At 37.0% G+C, this 23,966-nt stretch overlaps 1 protein-coding gene across 1 annotated transcript; it reads right to left on the reverse strand.

Annotated features, from left to right (window-relative positions):
* Window positions 1-3,065: 3,065 nt before the first annotated feature.
* Window positions 3,066-11,117, reverse strand: LUM (lumican). Its single transcript, XM_003989109.6, has 3 exons — window positions 10,820-11,117; window positions 7,542-8,427; window positions 3,066-3,880 (listed from the first exon to the last, which is right to left on the reverse strand). Exons 2-3 carry the CDS (start codon window positions 8,404-8,406, stop codon window positions 3,726-3,728), a joined length of 1,020 nt encoding a protein of 339 aa, XP_003989158.1. The 5' UTR covers window positions 8,407-8,427; window positions 10,820-11,117; the 3' UTR covers window positions 3,066-3,725.
* Between the last annotated feature and the right edge of the window lie 12,849 nt (window positions 11,118-23,966).

Below are 23,966 nucleotides of genomic sequence, written 5' to 3' on the forward strand. Positions count from 1 at the left end.
TGTTGAGAATAAAGGGGAATAGTCCTCACTTTTCCATTTTTGTTCAAAATCAGGGTCTATGGTTAAGTCTCCAGTGAATCACTCTTAGGAAAGAAAGAACCCGTGTGCATTATTGCTTTAAGCCATTCATGGTGTTGTTTATCAAGGAAGATACAAAATCAGAATCTTTGTTTTTGGTGAGACAGTTGAGAGACCTTCCTATTTTAAATTCACCCTGTTTTTGAGCATTTCCCCTGGTATGCTTCTTGAAAATGTAATCAATTGAATTCTGAGCCATCTCTCTTAAGCGAGTCCCAGCCACTCTGGAGAGAAAGGACCATAGGCAGGCAAGAAGGATATACAAATTAACTCTCCAATTGGGAAGCAGAAGCGTCTCACTACATCTTTATGAGTTAGTGTTCTTAATCCCTTGCTTACACTTGAAGAAACTGCTGGTTAGAGATCTTTAATAAATCAGAATACAAGAAAAATAATATTTATTCTGTGTATGTGTTTTGCTAACAACAGGCTTCTTTCTGTCACACCTCCGTAGAGAAAAAGACTCTTCTGCTTCTTAGCTGTTTGGGATTTCAATGGCTTGATCACACTTTTGCCGTTGTTTTTAAAGACCTGTATCGCTGACCATCAGTGTAAGAATCATCATGTGTGTTCTTTACAAATGTGAAATCCTACATTGTTTGATGTACTGGGTCTGTATCTGAGACGTTGTGTCTGGTAATCTGTATTTAGAAAGCATTTCATCATGCTGATTATACACAGGCAATGTTGAAAAACACTACCCCAGCTGGGGTGGCAGCGAGGGAGTGAGGAAAAAGCAGATAAAGAGAGTCTCCAATATCCCTTCTCTGTAGGGCCGTCACAATGGGTGAAGAAGCAAGCAGGAAGCTTCTCTTCTCCGACTTTGCCCTGAACGGATGGGGTCTGCCTTCTAGAAAAGGGAGCTGTTTTAAAATCGTATCTAACTAGTGCCTGCCCCAAATGCTTCTACATGAAAGTGTCATGGTGCTTAATTCGGTCTTTGTCAACCAACCACAACTACAAAGGAAATTACTGTTTAAAAGTTATAGCTTTGCTTTTTATGGCTTAAGAGCATATGACTTTGGACAGAGATAAATGAAAGGCTTTTAAAGATATAGACCGCCAGCTGACAAGATGTTTTCCCTAAGTGATATGGAGACAAAATTCATGTAAGTCTATAACGTTCTCTCTAAAAGAGAATTTATGGCACATTCTCTACTACCTACTTGAGAGTGGGTTTCAAAAGATCAATGGTGACTTTTTATAGATAGGGCCAGGAAAAATTTAGTTTTATTTCTTCTATATTCTAGTTTTATTGAAGAAAAATAGATTTTTTAAGTTCAAACCAAGAAATGGCCTGAGAGTACAGTCACAGCTTAAAGAACTTACTTTTATGTAGAAAAGATATGATAATCAAAACTATACAGTGTATCTAATCTAAAATATATCTCACACCTCTGCCAGTCAACTCAATCTTTACTGATAATGCTCTTTTGATGATAAGCTATTTTACCATAAGGTAGAGTTCACTAAAAATGTTATGTTAAAACATAGCATTATTTAGAGAGATGTTTCCTTTGTTTTAGACACAACTGAGGCTATATACGCGCTCCTATGGGTTTTAAGTATGTTTTTCATGTTTGCTCCCAGACTTATGCTTTATTGTTAACTGGATAGAGAAGTTACTTCTTATAAATTATTTTCTCTATTATTTCCCATTGTAAAGAATCATGGATATCCATAAAACAGAAAACCTGGATTCTGTTATTGCAAACATATTGGTTTCAAGATACATTGATTTTCTAAAGTCTCATTTTCAAAAAATTTATATACATTCACATTTTCAATCCTGGGAGTTGTCCACCATTTTTGCTGAACAACCAAGCAGTGATTGCTGAGATCTTATAGAAGTTTCTTATTTAACAGAATATCATTACATATAAATCAGTAAAACCAACAGCAACAGAAATAATGTTAAATATCCAAGGAAGTTGTGAGATTTAAGAATTCTGATATTGTGACTTACATAAAATGTATATCTGGTCATTCAGATGACCAAAATATATTCCTCATATATATTTTATCTTTGCCCATGTTTGTTGGCTCACAGCTCCTAAAATATTTAGTATTCCTTTCATAAGAACAATAAAGTTGCCCCTTATTATAACAGAGTGACTTTTGGAAAGCACTTTGATAACCCAAGGATGGGGACTGATTGCCAGGAGAACCAACCATGTGATTAAAGGGTTGGAGTATTCAATGCCCCCTTCCCACCTCCAGGGAGTTAAGAGGGGCTGGAAATGGAGTTCAATTGCCAACGGTCAGTGATTTAATCAGTCCTGTGTGTGTAGAAAGCCTCCATAAAATCACAAAACAGTGGGGTTCAGAGAGCTTCTGGACTGGTGAATTTGTGGAGATTTGGGGAGAGTGGTGCTCCTGGAGAGGATATGGTGGCCCTCTGCCCTTCCCATACACCTTGCCCTGTGCATCTCTTCTATCAGGCTATTCCTGAGTTATATCCTGGTATAATAAACTGGTAATCTAGTGAGTAAACAGGGTTCCTTATTTCTATAAGTCTCTCTAGTAAATTAATTGTACCCAAGGAGGGGGTCTTAGGAACCTCTGATTTGTAGCCAATTGATCAGAAGTACAGGTGATGACTTGGGCTTATGCCTGGCATCCGAAGCACCGGGGTGCGGGGGTCTTGTAAGACTGAACCCTTAATCTGTGAAATCTGATACTGTCTCTAGGCAGACAGCATCAAAATGGAGTTGGATTGTAGGACACTCAGTTGGTGTCCAGAGAATCACTTAGTAAAGGGAATCCCCTCTCGCAACGTGAACTGAAATTCAGATCTGCACACTTTTAAGTACATACTATAAGATGTGTTTCAAAGATGTTTGCAAATGGATGCTAGAAGCAGACAATTTATTTAGTGAAAAACTCTATTCAACATAAGTAAAATATTGCAGGTTAAAGATGGTTTTAAAATTTTTATCTATTGTTTTATATATGAGAGGTATGAATTCCAAAAGAAAGCACAGTGATGCCATTTGCCGTGTTTTATTTTGCTATTAGCTTGTTAAACATAACATGCAAATGATTAAAAAGAAACATACACATGACTTAGAGTAAAAAATAATTCTAGAAAAGAAAAGTTTCATTAGGTAACCATATAAATCCTTAATACCAAAAATATCACTTTATGTGTATGGGGCTTCAAGGATTTGGTCTAGTATTTTGCAAAATCATCGGCCTCAAAATTTACCACCTATTTTTCAGCTAAACCAATCTGAACATTGAAATTTGGTTCAAGACACCAAACATCCATATGTGGGTAGCCCATGCTTTTTGGCACATTGAGTTGATTTAGGAATAATAATGCTGGGCTGACTTCCATGTAACCAGTAGAAGATTCTGCACATCATTTGACAGTAGAGATGTAGAAAATACTAAATTTACAAATAAAGCATAAGTTTGTTGTCTATGTATGTGTCTGTGTCTGTGCTCGTGATGAAATAGGCCTGCCTTTCATCTTTTCTTGTAAAAAAAAAAGAGTAAAATGTTTACAAAACATTTCCTTCAGAATTTAAAATTCATGGAAGTAAAAACAGCGACAAAAATGAATACTATCAAAACTGACACACAAACGTAACCATAAAATGTTGCTCCGGGATCCACCTCAATAGAATTGGAATTCGTAGATATTAATTAACGGTGATTTCATTTGCTACACGTAGACATTCATACATATCGGGGGGCAGACTGGTGTGTGTGAGACGGTTGCCATCCAAACGCAAATGCTTGATCTTGGAGTAGGATAATGGTCCCAGGATCTTACAGAAGCTCTTTACTTCGAACTCTGGAAATTAAAGAATAGAAAATGTCCATTACTTTTTTAGTACATGGACTTGAACTGATCACTTAAAAAGTGCTCCAATCCATAATAATGTCTATTAAAAGTCCTTCCCACCTACTTGATAGATCTTTGAATTTGGAACTGCTACAGGAGTGTTTCAGGCTACCAAGTGACACAATACTTAGCAATGAATGCTTATAGTAGAGGGCTACCTGAGTGGCTCAGCTGGCTAAGCTTTTGACTCTTAAGGTCTCGGCTCAGGTTGTGATCTCATTTTGAGTTTCAGCCCTGCATCTGGCTCTGTGCTGACAGTGTGGAGCCTACTTGGGATTCTCTCTCTACCTCTCTCTCTGCACCACCCCTGCTCATGCTGTCTCTGTCTCTCTACAATAAATAACAAAATTGGGGCACCTGGGTGGCCCAGTCGGTTAAGGGTCTGACTTTGGCTCAGGTCAGGGTCTCATTGTTCATGGGTTTGAGCCCCACATTGGGCTCTGTGCTGACAGCTCAGAGCCTGGAGCCTGCTTCCCATTCTGTGTCTCCTTCTCTGTCTTCCTCTCCCCTGTTCATACACTCTCTCTCTGTCTCTCAAAAATGAATAAATATTTTAAAGAATTAAAAGTAAATAAACAATAAAATAAAAAATAAAAAAATATTAAGAATACTTATGGCAGATCAGGACATTCAGTTGAATGTTTGAGAGAATAGAACTTATTATCCTATCTGCATTTAGAAACACTGGATTTTAAAAGCCATTCAATTAATCTGTCATATTATCTGAGCACTCTTTTGAAATGTTTAGTCTAGCTGAAGAAATCTAAGATTGGTGCTGTTGTGTGAGCAATCTCGCCAATATAAACATCTTGGGGTTTTGCATCTTAAAATAAGAGACTAGATGACCTCTGAAGAGTTTTCCAACAACCACCCTTCATGACGATAATTCAAAACTCCAAAGCCAAAAGCAAATCATAGAATGTCCATGATCAGAGCTCGTGTCCTTTTCTTCTGTGGACGAAAGCTGCCACAAATGAAAAACTGATTTAGTTTTGAGTAGAAACTGAGGCTGCTTTTAGACTGCATGATCTAGGTGTGTACATCGAAACTGCTTATGTTTGCTCAAGTCCACTTCAGATTGACTTATCTGGTCCCCTGTGTTGTTATTTTCTTTCATTCTTAAATTCTAGTTAACAATGACTTCAGTGGAGCTCAACACACTGTTCTCTCCATTAAGATGTTGCCTTTAACTCATCAGTCAAATTTCAGGCATCTCATGGCACCTATCTCTGAGAAAGCATGGAGGAATGGAAAAAAACATGGGTTTAGGCCGATACTACTTTTCTATCCCTGCCATTGATCCTCTGGGTGACTTTGGAACATTTATCTGATCTTCTTATTAGCTATAACGTATCTTTCACACTGTGTCACATGAAGACTGGAGTGATTTTGGTATGGAAGCCACTTCGCCCACAGTACTGCACACTGTATGTGCCGAATAACTATTGATGTCCTTTTAAGTTTGCCCTCTTTTCCAAGTTAGGAAAATCTGTGACTGAGTTGAGCTTAAAGTTGCAAGCTTGAAATAGGACAATACTCTTTGACCATATTTCCTAATATTAGAAAAACATGAAGGGGCTCTTTGTATCTTAAGAGAATGTGGACAATTGCTATGCATAATTATTATGTAGCAAAATAAGTTGAATTGCAAACATGCAAAGTCAAACAACAAGAATACTTGAAATGGATATACCTAAATGTCAAGGATGAGAAAGGAAGAAGAGTAACTAAACAGTCACATTCAAATGGCAGTTGTGTGTGGTTTCAAGCTCAGCTTGACACTGAGGGACCACTGGCATTTCTTCCACGGACCACCTTTCTCATCTCCTATATCATCTCTTCCTTCTTGTAATCATCCTGGTCTTTATACTTCCAGATTTTCCTGCATCTGTGTGTCTTCCCTTTCTTGTCTCAGAGTATGAGGTAGCCCCACTCACATGGATAGACCTCCACCAACCAAATCTAATGGGTTTCTTCAACCCTTAAGTATCTTAAATCCCATTAGCGTTTTGGGATGTCTGAATATCCTTCCTCCTGACCACAAATGTTTATAATATGGGACCATATATTGCTACAGAGTGAATTTTCCACTAGAAATTTCTGTAAGGGTTCAGCTATGATCATTTTCTCTATATTGTATGACAAGCAAGATTTCCAGACACAAGAAAGGATATGTGGCATTTCAGATCTGGCAGTCATGGTCTCCCTCTTGAAAACACCCCAACCCTACTAGGGGTTACACAAAATTGTTGCAGAATCACAAAGTATGATATTAATAAGTCATACTGTAATTTTTTGGATGGAAATGTCAATATCCTTATCCAAAATGACAAAAGAACCAACTTTCATGGCATAAAGATGTTCAGTTTCAATAGATTACTTTGCAGATATAATTGCTTTATAAGTAAATCAACGGTTCCCACCTGGCTTTTGATTTAAACAACTTTGTCTGTGAACCGTAGGTTATCTCTCCTGCCACCTTTGTTAAAGAATAAGATGGAGTGTGGTGAATTTCAATTTCCCACCCGAATCTGTATGGCTTTAATTGATAAATGTCCCAAAAGACCTAAAGAATACATGAACAGCCCAAGTGGATCAGGTCAAACTCCTACCCAGAAGATAAATAAAAAGTATCCAATGGCAGCAGGAGAAAGGAAGGAGAAATTGGAAAAATCAAACGAGGTTAAGTGTTGTGTATAAAAGAAGGAGTTCTTTCATACTATTAAAAAAGATTCTGAACCCTCATTGATTTCCTTAACTCCTTTTCAAAGAAAATTTTTAATGTTTATTTATCTTTGAGAGAGAGAGAGAGAGAGAGAGAGAGAGAGAGAGAGAGAGAGAGAATGCAAGCAGAGGAGAGGCAGAGAGACAGAGACACAGAATCCGAAGCAAGCTCCAGGCTCGGAGCTGTGAGTACAGAGAATGATGCGGGGCTGGAACTCATGAACCACGAGTCATACCTGAGCCAAAGTCAGACACTTAACCAAATGAGCCACCCAGATGCTCCTATTCCTTCCCTCCTTAATCTTCCTCACCATCTTCAAATAACACTGTGAAGACCACACACACCATGACACGGATGACAGAGATAGATGATGGTCCATAAGAGCAGCGTAATATGTGGAGTCCCAAGTAAAGTTGTCAGAGGAGACCACGAATATATGTGAACTGCTCTGGAGATAAGCAGGAGGGACATTTGAAAGCTTCTGCTAGCCATCCCTCTTCTGGACTTGTTTGTTCCTCCTCCAGCTAGACCTTGCCAAGAAATAAATGTCGGACAGAAATCTAAATCACGACAGAGGCAAGTGATAACAGATATCAAGAGCTAACACAGCAGGATGAATTAGCCCAAAATATTAAATTTGAAGAAATTTGTATTCAAGTCCTATGAGCTTAATGGTTTCTGATCTGGGCACTCCAAAGAAAGGCCAAACATTGAATAAATAACTGAGCTAGAATTCTTCTATATTTGAATTAGAGGGATAGATATTTTATTGGCATGTTTACTCATTTCTGTTAATGGAGCCAGAGACCATATTTACTTGCACAGTTCAGGCATGTAAAAACTTGAGGAAACCTCAGTCACGTACAGGCACAGCTTTCTACTTACTTTCGAGTTCATTGACCTCCAGGTAATAGTTTTCAAGGTTCTCGTTGACAGTCGGTATGTTTTTAAGCTTATTATAGGAGAGATCCAGCTCAAGCAGGGATGATACATTAAAAGAATTTCCAGGTACTCCACTATCAGCCAGTTCATTGTGAGATAAACGTAGATACTGCAGCCCACTGAAACGCTTGAAATACTCATCAGGGATGTTGCTGATCTTATTGTTGTCCAAGTAGAGAGTTAGAAGAGATGCTGGGAGACCAGAGGGCAGTTTGGCCATCTGGTTGAAGCTCAAGTCAAGGTATTCGAGGGACTTAAGACCTTTAAAAGCAGCTGAAACAGCATCCTCTTTCAGTTGATTGTGTTGGAGGTGGACGAAGGTCAGGTTTACCAGTCCATCGAAGGAGCCAAGCTTCGTTATCTTGTTGTGCGTAAGCTGGAGATCCACCAGGGACTTGGGGAGTGGGCCCACAGACTCCGTAAGGTTGTTGTAATTTATATGCAGCTTCTTAAGTTGTTTCAGTTTAGAGAAAATTTTTCCTTTTATCTTGGAATTTTCTAGAAGGTTATGATCTAGAATGAGCCACTGCAGATCAGTGACGTTTTCAAAAGCCTTTTCATCAATGTGGTCGATCTGGTTATTCCTAAGGTAGAGATACTTGATTCCAGGAGGCACCATCGGCACACTTTTCAATTTCAGCTCATCACAGTACATGGCTGTTGGATAGCTTTCAGGGCAGTTACATTCTGGTGCACAGTTTGGTGATGATCGCCCATAAATCGATAGAGGGAAATCATAATCGTCATAGTAATAACCGCTGGCACCACCAGTTAATGCCAAGAGGAGAATAAACACACCTAGATTCATGTTTGGCAAATGCTTTGACTCCTAAATAAAGTGAAAACATATTATTATAAAATAGTACACTTCCAGGAAAAGGATATTGGATTTGCAATGTTAAATGCATTAGCAAATGTGTATTTTATTATTTTACAGTTTGTTGTTGTTGTTGTTTTTACAGCATCTAATGTCTTTTTAATCTGTATTTAAGCATCAGGAAAAGGATGTACTTGTGCAACTTCTGGGGTGGTGAACAAGTTTCAAGTCAGATTGCATACACATGCGCCCCCTTCTGGACGAGCCAGGCCCGACAGTCAATCTCTCTAGGTCCTTCCTTAATTAAATGCCTTCCTGCAATAGGTTTCTGGGTGGTGCCCACTAGCCACCATGTTAGTACACTGCTTCAGAACATCCTTCAAAACCAGAAAACATGAAAATGAAAAGACAATTGTAAGCTGTACCCTGTACCCTACCATTCACCATCATTAAAATATCTCATTAAGAAGACCCTCCCTGGGAATAGGGGCAATCTGTGGTTTTGCCTGAAGGAAAGCTATTCTTATCTATGTGTGTGTGTGTGCGCGCGGAGGGGTGGGGGGGTACATTCCTTTAAAAATGTCTGGGTATTGTCGGTGCTGAGGAGGAAGAACAGAATTCGTGGTGGGCGTGAGTGTGTGTGTGTATTATCTTGACTTGTCTTTACTATTCCATACCTTTAGATGCATTACACAACTGTCTTCCGAAATTAGTATTTGGCATATTAGTTTTAGGACGTGCTTTTAATTAGTCAGGGAAATGTCACAAATTCTAAAAAATAGTTAAACCCGTAAAGAGATCCAACTGGTAGAAAACATCTATTATTTTCAAGTTTTGAATTAAAATTGTCCTTTCTCAGTAACTCACCAGTTCTCTACCTGCTTCATGCCAAAAGTTAGGAAGGCATGGCTCACTTCTCTGGATTTTAGTGCTCTCGCAGCACGGAAGTGGAAAAGAGGTAGAACTGAGGAGAGGCTGCTGTGAACAGTGGCGTTATGAACCATGTAGGAAAGGACAACCTTGAGAATATAAATTAAAAATAAGCTGTAACAGTGATCCTCTCATATGAACATGTTTCTAAGGTGAGGCTCGATAAAGTATATTTCAATTGCTTGGGGAAATAAAGGGTTAGCAGTTTAGGTAAAGAGTTGGGCTTTTGTAGAGTGGAGAGTTATGTCTGAAGGATAACTCTGGAAGGGAAATCATAATATGAAGCAGGATCCACATTCCACTATATACCATAAAATAATATATCTTCTTGCAAGAAATATGGTACAAACTTATGTGCCTAGATTGGTTGGGATGAGTAGGAATGTTTAGCATGAGAAATTGAGACATCTTTTTTCTTTGCTTCAATTTGAAATTATAAGGCACTTTATTTTAGCAGATGAAACCCTAGCAAAGTTGTTGGAATCACTCTGATAGCTGACATAATGTAACACGTAGCCAGATTCTCGGGAAATTATTCCCTAAGATTACGATGGCATCATTTAATTTAGCTGACAGGACTTGGCCATGAGAACAATTACATAGTGTTAATGTAATTACAGGATTCTTTTAAGTTGTAATACGTTAATGTTGTAAAGATTTGTCTTGCTCCATTAAAAAACCTCCACCTTGTTTAAACTGAGTATACACTAAAACTAGTACTTACCATAATATGAGTATTGAATAGTAATGAAAAAATGCTTCCATACTTTTTGGCAGAGTAAAAACAAGGGCTCTGAATTCAAAGAGAGTTTGTAACCATATAATGACTCCACTATGAGGCAAAAGCACTCTGTGCTTTCTCCCCAGTTTTTTCCAAATACCTGTGGCTATGGAGGAAATGCTTTTCTCAAAAAGTAAATCATCTTTCCCAGAATTTCTTTAAAACATGTTTTTAAGACGTACATCCAAAAATCAAATCTTTGAAATTAACAAAATAGAAATGTGATTCATGTCTAAGTCTTTTAGCTCACATTTTTATAACATGTTCATTGTAAATTGTAACAAATTATAACAATATAAAGTATTTTGAATGCTAACTGAAATGGCCTTTCTTCACTTCAAAATTGGGTTTTAACAACACTAACGTATATAACTAATTAGCATAAAATAACAAACATTTTAAATGCCAAACTTTTTTACTATGTTCAGTTTTAAGTAGTCTCTCATTCCAATTTTGAAACTTTGTATAACTTCCATTGCCAAGCAGTACAACATATACTATATAAAATTTATCTCAAATCCCTAAATCATGGAAAGCATATTAAGCAAAATGTGAAAGTAAATGCTCAAAACTGTGGATTTGCTGTTGAGTAGCAATTGGCAACGTTGCTCTGGAATTTCTTCTGTTCCTGTTACAATAAACACTGTCCCAAACAGTCAGCATCCCCAGTGCTATAGTTAAAACAGCACTTACCTTACTGTCTTGATACTGCTTTCGTTAATTCTTAAAGCAGATGCACTATGGACAAGAATCCACCAATATATGCTGTGAACTCTGTCAGGACGGAACTGGCTGCCAGATTCTTAGTGATACAAGAGCTGAAGGGGGGGAAACCCAGCCCAGTCACGCCAGTCTCTGCATGGAGTTATGTCATTGTGGGGATCTTGTGGGGTGGTGGCATGTGAGCATTCCGCTCTCTAACGAAGTGCAGGTGGACGTGGGGAGCAGGGACTGCCCAGCTCATTCCCTATGGAATGGGAGAGAGATTCGTGCTTAACTAGCCCAAATACCATAGCTTTGAACCAAGAATTGAGTCCTGCTGCAAACGAGACATCTCCTGTAGGAGCACTTCTCTTGCAAAGCTCTTTCTCTCTGGAGCTGTGGGAACGATTAGGTGCTGTTCTCTCAACCAACTCTCAGGTTCATCTAAAGGTCTCATAAATCATAAACACAACAAATAATTCCAGGAAAATGCAAATGAATCTTCAGAAGAATCAAATCTTTTTTTTTTTTTTTTTTTGCCCATATACTTGAAATTGATATTTACTCATTTGGACTACCTTAACTGGGGGCTAAGGAGGTAACTCACATTCATTTCTAAAATACGAAAAATGCTTCATTTACGCACTGACATAAAAGGTAAAATCAACATTTCCAGTTTATTTTTTATGTTAAGAGGATTCATTTTATGTTATTCAGATCTGGAACCGATCAGCAATGTCCTGCCTGTTTCTTATTTTGTGGATTTAATTTAGGACTTCATCCAAAACCTTACTCGGGGATGGTATTCTATAGCTTAATGCCAAAAAACATAAAAGAACATGAAAAAATGTACACTAAAAATATCACGAGGCAGTAATCTTTCATTCTCTGGTTTCATGCTAGCAGTATATTTTTTTTCCCCCAAAACTAGAAGTTATGCAAAGTTGTAATCTCCCGAGGGCCTGGTTTGATACATCTTTAATTGTTAGTTCCTGATGCATGCTTTTAGCAAATGAGTGATATACTCAGTTCTTGTCAATTTCATCTTGTGATTGTATCAGCTGTATTTAGAGGATTTATTTTGTCTCCAAATTTTTCAGTTCCTTGTGGCTACAGGAACTTTTAGAATAAGATATTTTACCATAAGTTGCCACATGTAAGATTTTTCCACTTTAAAATAACTGAAATATGTTACTTTTAGCTATGAGACCTGTGGAGTTATTCAGTCTCCCTGGTCATTATGAATACATTTGCCTGAGAAACTAATATTGGAGTAGTGCCTTATTTTTTGTCATGGGACTGTTAAAAAAAAAAAACAAAAGATAATATTCTTGAAAGTAACTCAAAGAATGTTAAAGCAACTCAGCATACCATTTCATTATTATTGTTTTTAGAAAATTATAGAAAGACCTCATTTTATAACAGAGAAAGTGAATAAACTTAAAAAATCAGAAAAAAAAAAAGAGAACTAGACCAATCACATATAATTAAGTGGTTCATTATAAGTAGATAGTTAAACAATTGTAAGCATTAGAGTGTGTCAAATTCTACAATCTGAGATTTAGTTTGAAAAATTTCAGCTCTCTACTCTTAGGATTTTTCTTTATTAAGCAATAAATGTGTTGGGACATCTGTAATAGAGTTTAAATGCATTAGATTTTATTTACCTCATTGTGAAGTTGATATATCAACATATACTTTCTTTCTTTTTTTTAATAAAGTCAGTTCTTTGACACCAATTGGATGCTGCAAACCTTAAGCATGTTTCTTGAGTCTATTAGGAAGAAATACAATTACTACTCACGGTGTACTTTATCCAATGCTTTATTATCAGAATTTTCAAATATTTTTTACTTTACCTTTTATGCTTTAAAATCCATGTAAGTACTGTTACCACACTTTCAGAAGTAGAAACAGAGACTCAGAAAGTGTAAATAATTTGCTAAAAGTCACCTCACAAATAAATGAAAGAGCAAAATCTTGAAATATTCATCCACCGAGAAGACTGTGGACAGGATAGAGCTAAAACAGAGCAGTTAATTTAATCAGCTTAAAGTATTTTACAGACAATATTAGTTGAGAGCTGAAATATTAACTATACAATGGTTTTTAAAAAGGCAAAAAAAACCCCACTAAACGGTATTTTCTTTCCTTGTACGTAACACGCTTACGTGCACACGCCCTCACATTCACGCTGGGTGAGGTAGGAGCTTTCCACCCTGGCAAATGGAGTGAGGTCATTTGTGGTAATAGATGTTGGAGGTTTTATCAATATCCATGTTCAAATGATTGGGCTGCCCCCTCAGCCCATCCACGGATTCCCTCGGTGACTGAGGCCAGCAAGAGAGATGGGGAACATTCTGAACCTTTCATCTACCTCATCCTGAATCCAGCCCTGCATTTCTCACAATCTGCCGCCCCCCCCCCACCCCGCCCCACCCCGGGCTCACCACAACTTTCTTGTTTCCTTCCCAAAACCGTTCTGATGTCAGATTCTTTTTGTCCAAGCTAGCTGGTGATCTCTGAAAAGTCGGTCCTGGAGTAAGATAGTAGTAAAGAGCCCAGATTTGGTGGAAAGATAGAAACAGATTTAGAAACTTAAGCAAACTATCAGGAATAATATATATATATATATATATATATATATATATATATATATATATTTTTTTTTTTTTTTTAAGTCATCTTGGTAGCTTTAGTGTCTTCATGTTTAAAATGGGTATGATGATGTCTGTAGGTGAACTTGTGAGTATCAAAGAACACCGTGTGTGTATAATGCCATTGGAACAAGACTTGGCATAGTACAGCAAGGGGAAAGGGGGAGTTGATATATGTTCCAAGCCCCTTACTCAATGCCTGAAGCCTTGGATAAGACATAACCCTATAGATACTATGTTTTTCCTATACATACATCCATCCTTATGATAAAGTTTAATTTATAAATTAGGTACAGAAATAGAATAACAACAATGACTAGTAATAGAATAATTATAACACTGTACTGCAGTATAAGTTATATGATGTGGTCTCTCTCTCTCTCTCTCTCTCAAAATACCTTATTGCACTGTCCTCACTCGCCTTCTTTTTGTAATGATATGAGATGATAAAATGCCTACGTGATGAAATGAAGTCAAGTGAATGATGTGGGCTTGTGAGGTAGTGTTAGGCTACTGCTGACCTTCTGATATATTGTCAGAAGGAGGGTCATCTGCTTCCGGACTCCAGTCAACTGTGAGTAACTGAAACCGTGGAAAGCAAAACCATGGGTTAGGGGTGGGGGGCTACTGTATAAGTGATTGATGCATTGAAATGCTTAATATTGTATAGCTGTTATTAGTTATTATTCATAGAGGCATAGAAACACAGATTTGGAAAGAATTTCGAAGATCATCAAATAGATGGGTAGTGTTAAACAAATTTCCCAAATTCTATAGCAGGACTTTTTTTTTCATGTGAAGAGTTAAAACTGATGTGCTACCAGTACTCTACCCAAACTATGATCGCTTTCCCTTTGGATTAGATGGATGGTAGTCCATGTTCCCCTGCACTCTGTATCTAGTGATACATGACTGTGCATCTACATAAGTGAAGTCATCCAAAAGCATAGAATATGATGAAACGCAATAACAATTCCCTGTTGGTAGAGGAGAAAGTTCTTTTTATCATTTTATACATTAGGGTCTAAAACTTCACTTTTTTCTGATTATAAATGTCATAAAAGTAGTTTGTTTCAGCACACTTGGAGAACGTCTACATGGAAAAAGATGAAAATAAATATTCTAGCCCAGAGATGACAAAATTTTACTGTTTTGCCATAGGGTGTGATTTTGTACACACACAAACTCATAGACATTTTGATGTTCACAAAAATATCACACCATTATCCTTGCAGTTGTGTATCCTTTTCCACAAAGCAGTAAGTGATGGATACCTTTCCATATCATTAAGTATTATTCTCTAATGCCATTTTTATTCACTGCATGAAATTCTATCCTATAGATGTACTAGAGTGTAATTACTTTTTAATATTAAAATGACCACTTGCTTTCTCTTATAATTTGCAAACTACTGTCACATGTAATGCAATTTTATTCTTCACATTGGTCATAACCTAATCTGTCTACTTTGCTTATCTCAATAGGTCACTTTATTTTTTTTTTAATTTTTTTTTCACATGTATTTATTTTTGAGACAGAGAGAGACAGAGCATGAATAGGGGAGGGTCAGAGAGAGGGAGACACAGAATCTGAAACAGGCTCCAGGCTCTGAGCTGTCAGCACAGAGCCCGACGCGGGACTCGAATTCACGGACCGCGAGATCATGACCTGAGCCGAAGTCGGCCGCCTAACTGACTGAGCCACCCAGGCGCCCCTCAATAGGTCACTTTAAAAGAAGATTCCTTTTTTGGTAAGTGGTTAATGGTTTTAAGTCAGAACAATAGATGAATGCAGTTGCATGTTTTTCTCCCTTCACATCAATCTTACTACCATTATCAATTTTAGTATGTCTTACAAGCCATGGAACTATCCTTCATCTTTATCATCTTTATGCTTATATGGATGTGTATATAGTTTTTGGAAATACCTACCTTTTTAAGTTTATTTATTTTGAGAGAGAGGGAGAGAGAAAGAATGAACAGGGGAGGGCAGGACTTGAACACACAAACCATGAGATCATGACCTGATCTCATAATATATATTACATTCTACGCTCGTTTCCACTTCTCTTGGCATCTTAGGTGAAAATATTTTTTTTTTAATTTTTTTTTCAACGTTTATTTATTTTTGGGACAGAGAGAGACAGAGCATGAACGGGGGAGGGGCAGAGAGAGAGGGAGACACAGAATCGGAAACAGGCTCCAGGCTCCGAGCCATCAGCCCAGAGCCTGACGCGGGGCTCGAACTCACGGACCGTGAGATCGTGACCTGGCTGAAGTCGGACACTTAACCGACTGCGCCACCCAGGTGCCCCGAAAATATTTTTTAATGATCCATAAAAAGGTTTATTATATTTTTGCATTAATTCACTTGCATTATAAAATTAATAGACACGAGAGGTATAACATGCTGAAACATTTGACAGCATCCCAGGATGTGGGGTTCAGTGCAAACAAATCCCTCAGCCAACCGACTCTCCAATCACAGTCACTAAAAGTGATCTTTGTTTATTACTTCAAATATTTCAGACGTGTCCTATATACACAAGAGAATTTCATTTCCCTCCCTCTCTTTCTCTCCACCTCTCTCTCTTATCCTTGATGTCTTGTATTTTTCACCTAAAATACTTACCTTATTTTGTCTTAATAATGTTTGTTACAGTCACAGGGCATGGCATTGTAAGGGTGTACCAGACTTGTATTTCTGCCCAATGGTGAGTGATTTAGTACTTTCTATGTATCTTTGTTTCTTATTTTGATTATTTAATTGCTATGGCAATCATTGGTAATATATTTAGCAAATTTTGTGCACTAGTCAAAACAGTGCACAGAACATTTTTGCAAAACAAGACCACAAAGTCTAATAACTTCTTTGTGTTGATTTGTGTAGGCACAAGGGGGATTTGAAGATTTAAAATAATTTATTGGACTATATCTATAAGTTTATTACAATAACACCTATAAACAAAATAACAAATATAACAGACACAAAAATATAACAGACACAAAAATAACAGACACGTAGTATTGTTTTTGAGAACAAACTGAACTAATCTCTCAAAATACATTTATAGTCTAAACTACTACCATAGGAAATTCTAGAAAGTACAAAAATACACAAGCAGAAGTCCATTAGCCATCAGAATGGTATCATCACATGTCCTGTAGCCTCCTGAAAGCTCTGCTTTTCACTTCTGAGAGAATCAAAGTGAAAAATACAAATAACATCTTAATATTATTATAAACATATTTTTTTTAAAAAAGGAATTATTTGGGGCACCTGGGTGGCTCAGTCGGGTGAGCGTCTGACTCTTGATTTCGGCTCAGATCACAATCCCTGAGTTGTGAGATCGAGCCCTGCGCTAGACTCTGTGCTGACCCTGGAGCCTGCTTGGGATCGCCTCTCTTCCTCTGCCCCTCCCTGTTTTCTCTCCTGCAGGTGCACACTCTTTCTCTAAAATAATAATTAATTAATTAGTCTAAAAAAGAATAATTTTTATATTGTGGACTATCTGAACGAGCAACACTTTGAGCAGTGCTGCCCCCGACCCCTTAATTGTTGGCTTCTAGTCACTTAAGCCTCAAACTCTTCAGACAGGCTTTGAACCACCAAAATGGAAGCAATCTTTGAGCCTCATTCTGTTATTCTCTATCATTTTAGAATATTATAATTTCTTGTGGTTTACCAATTTGTGGAATTATTTTTAAATTATCTGTTCATTTTTTAGAAATGTATTTTATAACTTTGGCCTTCTAGACTGTCACTTCCGTAAGAGTAAGACTTTATCTGTCCCTTAGGCTTGGCATAGTAAGTTCTTCATACATATATACTGAATGAACAAAATATTTTTCCAGGATATTTCTTGTTCTCAATCTGTTTACTTTTTGGATAGATTTTCATATATATATTTTGTTATCTTAAAGCCAATGCTATTGTATTTGAATGAGATCAGTTAAGGTGAAATTGATGTCTTTGAAGTATTGTGTTTTGACATGGAAGGATAGACTTTTAGCATTTATCTAAGAGGTTTATTTTGTGTGCAGATATCTAACTTGTAACTGAATCTGTATGGTAAATTAATTAATTTTTGAAAACCCTATGCCATGAGAGAATCATGGTAGACTATGATCTTTGTCTATTAGAGAATTCAGAATAATTTCCTTTATTTTTACTTTTTTAAAAGTTTATTCATTTTGAGAGAGAGAGAGCGAGCGCATGCAAGAGGGGGGGACAGAGAGAGAGAAAGAGGACAAGAGAATCCCAAGTAGGCTCCGCGTTGTCAGTGTGAATCCCGACACGGGGCTCAAACCCAGGAACCCTGAGATCATGACCTGAGCCGAAATCAAGAGTTGGACGCTTAACCAATGGAGACACGCAGCAACCCTAGAATAGTTTCCTTTAAATATTTTCTTCAGGTACAGTTTCCTCCAGATTATCTTGCCTTAATCAATGAAATCAAACCTAACATAAAATTTTATAATGTGCAATGCTGATGCGGATTTCAATTGTGTTGTACAGGATAAGCAAGAAAGAATTAAACTTCCCTGTATTTTTTTTAAAAAAATTAATGTTCTTATTAATTTTTGAGACAGAGCATGAGCAGGGGAGGGGCAGAGAGAGAGGGAGACACAGAATCGGAAGCAGGCTCCAGGCTCTGTGCCATCAGCCCAGAGCCCGACACGGGGCTCAGACTCACAGACTGTGAGATCATGACCCGAGCGAAGGTCGGACGCTCAACCGACTGAGCCACCCAGGCACGCCAAACTTCCCTGTATTTTGTATGAAAGCAGGTGAAGCACAAGAAATATGCCCATAACATTATAGTTTTTTTTTTTTTCCAAAGTTCAAAGTCCAAGCCTAGGAGCACCTGGGTGGCTCAGTCAGTTAAGACTCCGACTCGGTTTCGGCTCAAGTCATGATCTCACGGTTTCATGAGTTCCAGTCCCTATCAGGCTCCGTGCTGATAGCGTGGAGCCTACTTGGGATTCTCTCGCTCCCTCTCTCTGCCTCTCTCCTAATCACTCCCTCTGTCTCTCTCTCAAAAAAAAAAATTAATTAAAAAAAAAAAAACAACTAAGTCCAAACCTAGAATTTTCTCTGACATGTCCTCCAAAATGATATATGCAAGCCGCTGCATGTGACACATATCTGACGTGTTATGATTTTATATATGTTCGGTATCATGTATATTATAATTAAACATATTTAATTGGATTTAAATGGAGTGAAACAGGACGTGTAAGAATCATTTCAAATATGAAAATAAAAAGTTCATCAACATTGTTTTATAACGAATAAAAAGAGAAAATGATGACATCAAGCACGCTGTCTTCTTTTATCCCCAGGAATCCGTGTGTGTGCATTTGGTTTTACTGAAATATAATCTAGCGGTTAATAATGCTATGTAACATATTTGCTGCGAGATCTTGGGCAATTCACTTTGCGTCAGTTTGTTCATCATTAAAATGTGAACAGTCACTGCATCTATCTCCTAAAGCTTGTTCACGAGCTTAAATGAATTAATGTATATAAAACTCTCAGGACAGTTCCTTACATACAGTAAGCACTCAATAGTTGTTAGTTATTACTACCGTTACAAGGGTCCACTGCTTTCAGTATGTATGAAAACAAGTGGCATGGAAGGTGATGTGTTGAATAAAAGCAGCAAATTCTCCGAGATGGGAATCTTTGCTTCTGTCTCTTCTATTGTCTGCTCTGGAACTAACTCTGTGTCTATTAACTCTTTAAACCTCATTTTCCACATTTGTAAAATAGGATTGTCTTCATCATTGGGATTGTAAGAGGATTAAATAAGTCAATACATTAAAGTATTTAGAACATTCTAAGCATGAAGTGATTTATCTTTGTAAAGTAAAAGTATACAACTAGGCTTAATATTCATAAATGCTTAATATTTATACTAATATTTACATTAAACAGCATGCAAAAGCAAATAATAATTACAACTTATCATGAGTGTTATGAAATAAAATGATAGGACGCAGTGAGAGAGAACACAGCATGGGAGAGCAGAGAAAGCCTCCTCTTGGATTAAATCCTACTTAACCTGGGTAGGGAAAGGTAAAGAAGTAAAGGAAGGAGTGCTCAGCATAGAGTTTTAGAATTTTTGAACAAGGGCTGATGGTAAAAGGTTGATGGTTAAGTGGCATACAAATTGTGATTGAAGAAGTAATGATGGTCAGTTCACGTAGGGTATCATAGTCCATACTATGCCCTGTGGGTTTTCATTCTAGTGGCTTGGGATGCCAGTGATTGTGAGTAATAGAATCATAAGAGGAAGCAATAAGGCCAAATGGGACACAACAGCTTTAGCCTAGGAAAGAAGCAAATATGGTGGCTTAAACTAGAGGTGTCAATGGAGACAGATAGAAATTGGTACATGCAATTGCAATGCAATCAGGGAATGAGTTAACTACATGACAACATTCCCTTCTAACTTCTGTAGCTGGGACCTAATTAAGAACTTTAAAGATTGTAAGCGCTGAAAAAAAATCTTACAGAGCTGTTTCCCAACACGCAATTCAAATTAAAATCAATACCAACCAACATCATCAGCATCAAAACTGGCCACGATTTATTGAAGAAGGTTTTACAGTAGGAAGTGAAAATCAAGATGAAGCTTTAGAAAAAGTGAAGAATGAGCTGGGTTGACCGAAGGGGAGACTATAATTCCAGGCATAGGGAAAGCTTTTAAAAGGTACAAAGGCACAGAAGAAACTAAACTTTTGGAAATCAACTGACGTCGGATGATGGAATTCATGACTAGCATATCAGCAAATATGCAAAAAATAAAAAATAAACCCTTTTTTCTTCTAATTAAATCTATGGTGGTTCAGCACACATCATTTTCCAAGAAGCTAAATTAATTGAAAGTTTAACAATGTGTAAATAACATATAAGATTAAAAATATTTTAGGCTTGCCCTAATTTATAAATAAACACTTCCTAGGAGTCCAGTAGGAATATCCTCATTAAACTACAAAGCTTTGAAGACTCAACTAATCCTAGTGTGTTTTTTAGTACCAAAGTCATGTGGCATGTTTTGAAAATGACATAACATTGACTCATTATAAAATAGGTTCCACTAAAAACAAATTGACTTTGAATAGCAAGTGGTATGAGTACTCATTGCTTTCATGTTGAAAGCCTTCGTTTTGAAATTTAATATATACCTTTCATTACAAATATCCTTCCTCCATTATATTTGCAAGGAAATGATTGACCTATAAGATTAAGTAGCTAACATACTTTCAGTGATACACATTTTCCAGGGTTATATGGTTTCCCCTAAGCTTCAGAAGGAAACTTCAGAAAATAGCTCTGGGGTTTTAAACTACAGGTTGAAGTTGACTTATTCATAAACCACAACATTTTTTATGATAATTATTTCAATATTGAAAATTCCAGTGTGATCTAAGCTACCCTTCTGTAGTGTGTATGAATGTATGTGCGATTGTGTGTGTGTGTGTATATACATGCATATATATATGTATATGTATATATATATATATACACACACATAATAGGTTTGGGTGTGTGTGTGTGTATACACACACACAAACACACACACACATGCACACGCGCATAATAGGTTTGGGTGAGTATCCAAAAATATTGTGGATATTCCACAAACCTATTATATTCCAACCCATACCCAGTTCTTCCTTTGCATAACAATGAAAGTACCAAGATGTCAATAAAAGTCCTTCTAAAGTTTCCAAAGAGAAAATAGATCAAGATACATTATAGTAATCTTGGCAGTGATTTTTTGGTTTAAATATTTCTGTATTTTTTTAAAGCCATATTTTTTGGTTCCTTTAGTTAGAGTTGGCCATAACTCAAATTTTGAAATATCAGTGATAATTAAAGTTGGTTGTTGATTGAAATCATTCAAGGAACTTTAAAAAATATAAATTCCTAAAAAATGTCCCTTGGAGATTCTGATTGAGTGTGTGTAACTGAGAAACCTGCATTCTTAAACCAAAAGAGATTAGGATAAACAGATGGAAGTAAGTAAATTATATTCTAGTCTTTCCTCTATTTTTGTTTCTCTAGGTAATAGAAAATTCCATTACCGAAGTTTGGAGGCCTTGGGCTAATATCAGACATGATGAACTACTTTGTACTATGCAAGTTATCTTTGAACTATTAAAATTATCTTCTCCTAAAGACCTCAGATTCCAAATGCCTGATTTCTTTTAATATTATTTTTTTTTATTGCAGTAGAGTTGACATGCAATGTTATATTCGATTTAGGTGCACAACATACTTATCTCACAGTACTATACATTACCCAGTGTTCACTACGGTAAGTGGAGTCACCATGTGTCACCATACAACATTGTCACAATACTATTGACAATATTCCCTATGCTCAACTTTTCATCCCCATGGCTTATTTATTTTACAACTGGAAAATTGTACCTCTTAATCTCTTTAATTTATTTCACCCACCTCCTACCAACCCGCCCTCTGGCAACCACCAAGTTGTTCTCCACATTTAAGAATCTATTTGTGTTTTTTGTTTTTCATTTGTTCACTTGTTTTGTTTTGTTTATATTCCACATATAAGTGAAATTGTATGGTATTTGTCTTTCTCTGTCTGACTTATTTTACTTGAAATAATACCCTGTGGATCCATTCATATTGTTGCAAATGTCAAGATCTCATTCTTTCTTATGATCAAGTAATATTCCATTGTATATATACCACATCTTTGTCATTCATCTATCGATGAACACTTGGGTTACCAAATGCCTGACTTCTTATGGTTTTCTGCACTAATCAAAGAGTCCCTTTATAACTTATGTGCTTTTTCAATTCTTATATGAAGATGGTGTCTCTGCCTTTTTTTTTTTTAAAGGAAACATGTGTAACTACAGTGGAGAAAATTCAGGGTTAAACAGAAGGACCCACAGGGAAAGCAGAGATGAGTTAAGCATAAGCTGCCTTGTGCCTTTGTATTTAGTCCACAGATAATGCTGATTTGAGGAAAGAAGATATTTAAAACTCAGAGTGTTCAGGAATATTCTTTTTGGTCAGGCATGGATCAGGCAAGTATGGAAGCAACCTAGTCTCAGACCATTTGTTTATTTTATGTTGGTTAAAAATTAACAGACTTTATTCAGTTGTACAAAGAAAATTGGGATATTTATTTTTTCATTTGTTATTTAATCTCCCTTTAATCAACACTGGGTGACAGGAAATTTGAATTTACTAATTGACATTTTATTAATTTCTATCTTTCTATCTATTTAAATGGTCTCTCTCAATTTAGATTTTCCCTTTAGCCTTCCAGAGATGAACCCCTTCACCGTTATCTTCCACAGGATGGAATCTGGGTATGCGTGGGGGGCAGTTAATATATCTCCCTGGGGTCAGGGGATGGAGATAAAGAAGGAGTGGCTGCTGGGATGTATATTATAGTTCTTTTGCTCTTGTTGGAATCTTCGTTGATTTACCTTTGCACCTGGACATCATGGCTCCTGAGTCTGTGGCCTCTTATCTCTGAGGTCAGTCATGTACCCATCAATCCTCCATGATAATTGATCTCACACCACCTCTGACTGACATCCCTGGAGTTAGGCTCTCACTCTCGAACAAATCCCTGCTTGGATGTTTGACTCTGTAGTAACAGAATCAAGGTCAGAATGACTGGAATACAATGAGAGAGGGGGAGAAGGGATCTAGATAAATTCCATTATTAGTTTCCTATTGCAGCTATAAAAAATTACCACAAATTTAGTAGCTTAACACAGCACAAGTTCATTATCTTTCTGCTCTCGAGTTCAGAAACCCAAAGTGAGTTTCACTGGGTTAAAATCGTGGTGTCAGCAGTGTTGAATCCCTTTAGGAGGCTCTCAGGGAGAATTCATTTCCTTGCCTTTTCCGGCTTCTGGAGACTCCCACGTCCCTTGTCTCTTAATCTATCCATCTTCAAAGCCAACAATGACCACTTGGGTCTTTCTCAAATCACATCACCATATCACTGACTCTTCTGCCTGCTTCTTCCACTCTTAGGACCCTGTCATCACATAAGGCTCATCAAGATAATCCAGGATAATCTCCCTGTTTTAAAGTCAGCTGAGTAGTGTCTTTAAGTCCACTAGCTACCTTAACTCTTCATTGCCACATAATGTAACATATTCACAACTTCCGGGATTAGAATGCAGATACCTTTGAGAAGCCATTAGCCAGCCTATAGCAGTTTCCCAAACATCATGTGGAACTATAGGTTCATTTAAATAAAATCCCCAAAGATGTTTGATTGGAAGAAACTCTGCTCTTTAGATCTGTGACTTCTAAAATGTTTGGTGTTAATTTTTCAAAAATCAATTAGAGCCACTCCACATAGTATCTCCTAATTTATATTCTAACATTAAAGGATTAAAATTTTTATTTTTAAGCTTTTATTATCCAGTCAGGAAGATGAGTCAAGATGTGATCTTTAGTAGAGTGAT

Source organism: Felis catus, chromosome B4, assembly GCF_018350175.1.
Source record: "Felis catus isolate Fca126 chromosome B4, F.catus_Fca126_mat1.0, whole genome shotgun sequence".
Classification (NCBI taxonomy): domain Eukaryota; kingdom Metazoa; phylum Chordata; class Mammalia; order Carnivora; family Felidae; genus Felis; species Felis catus.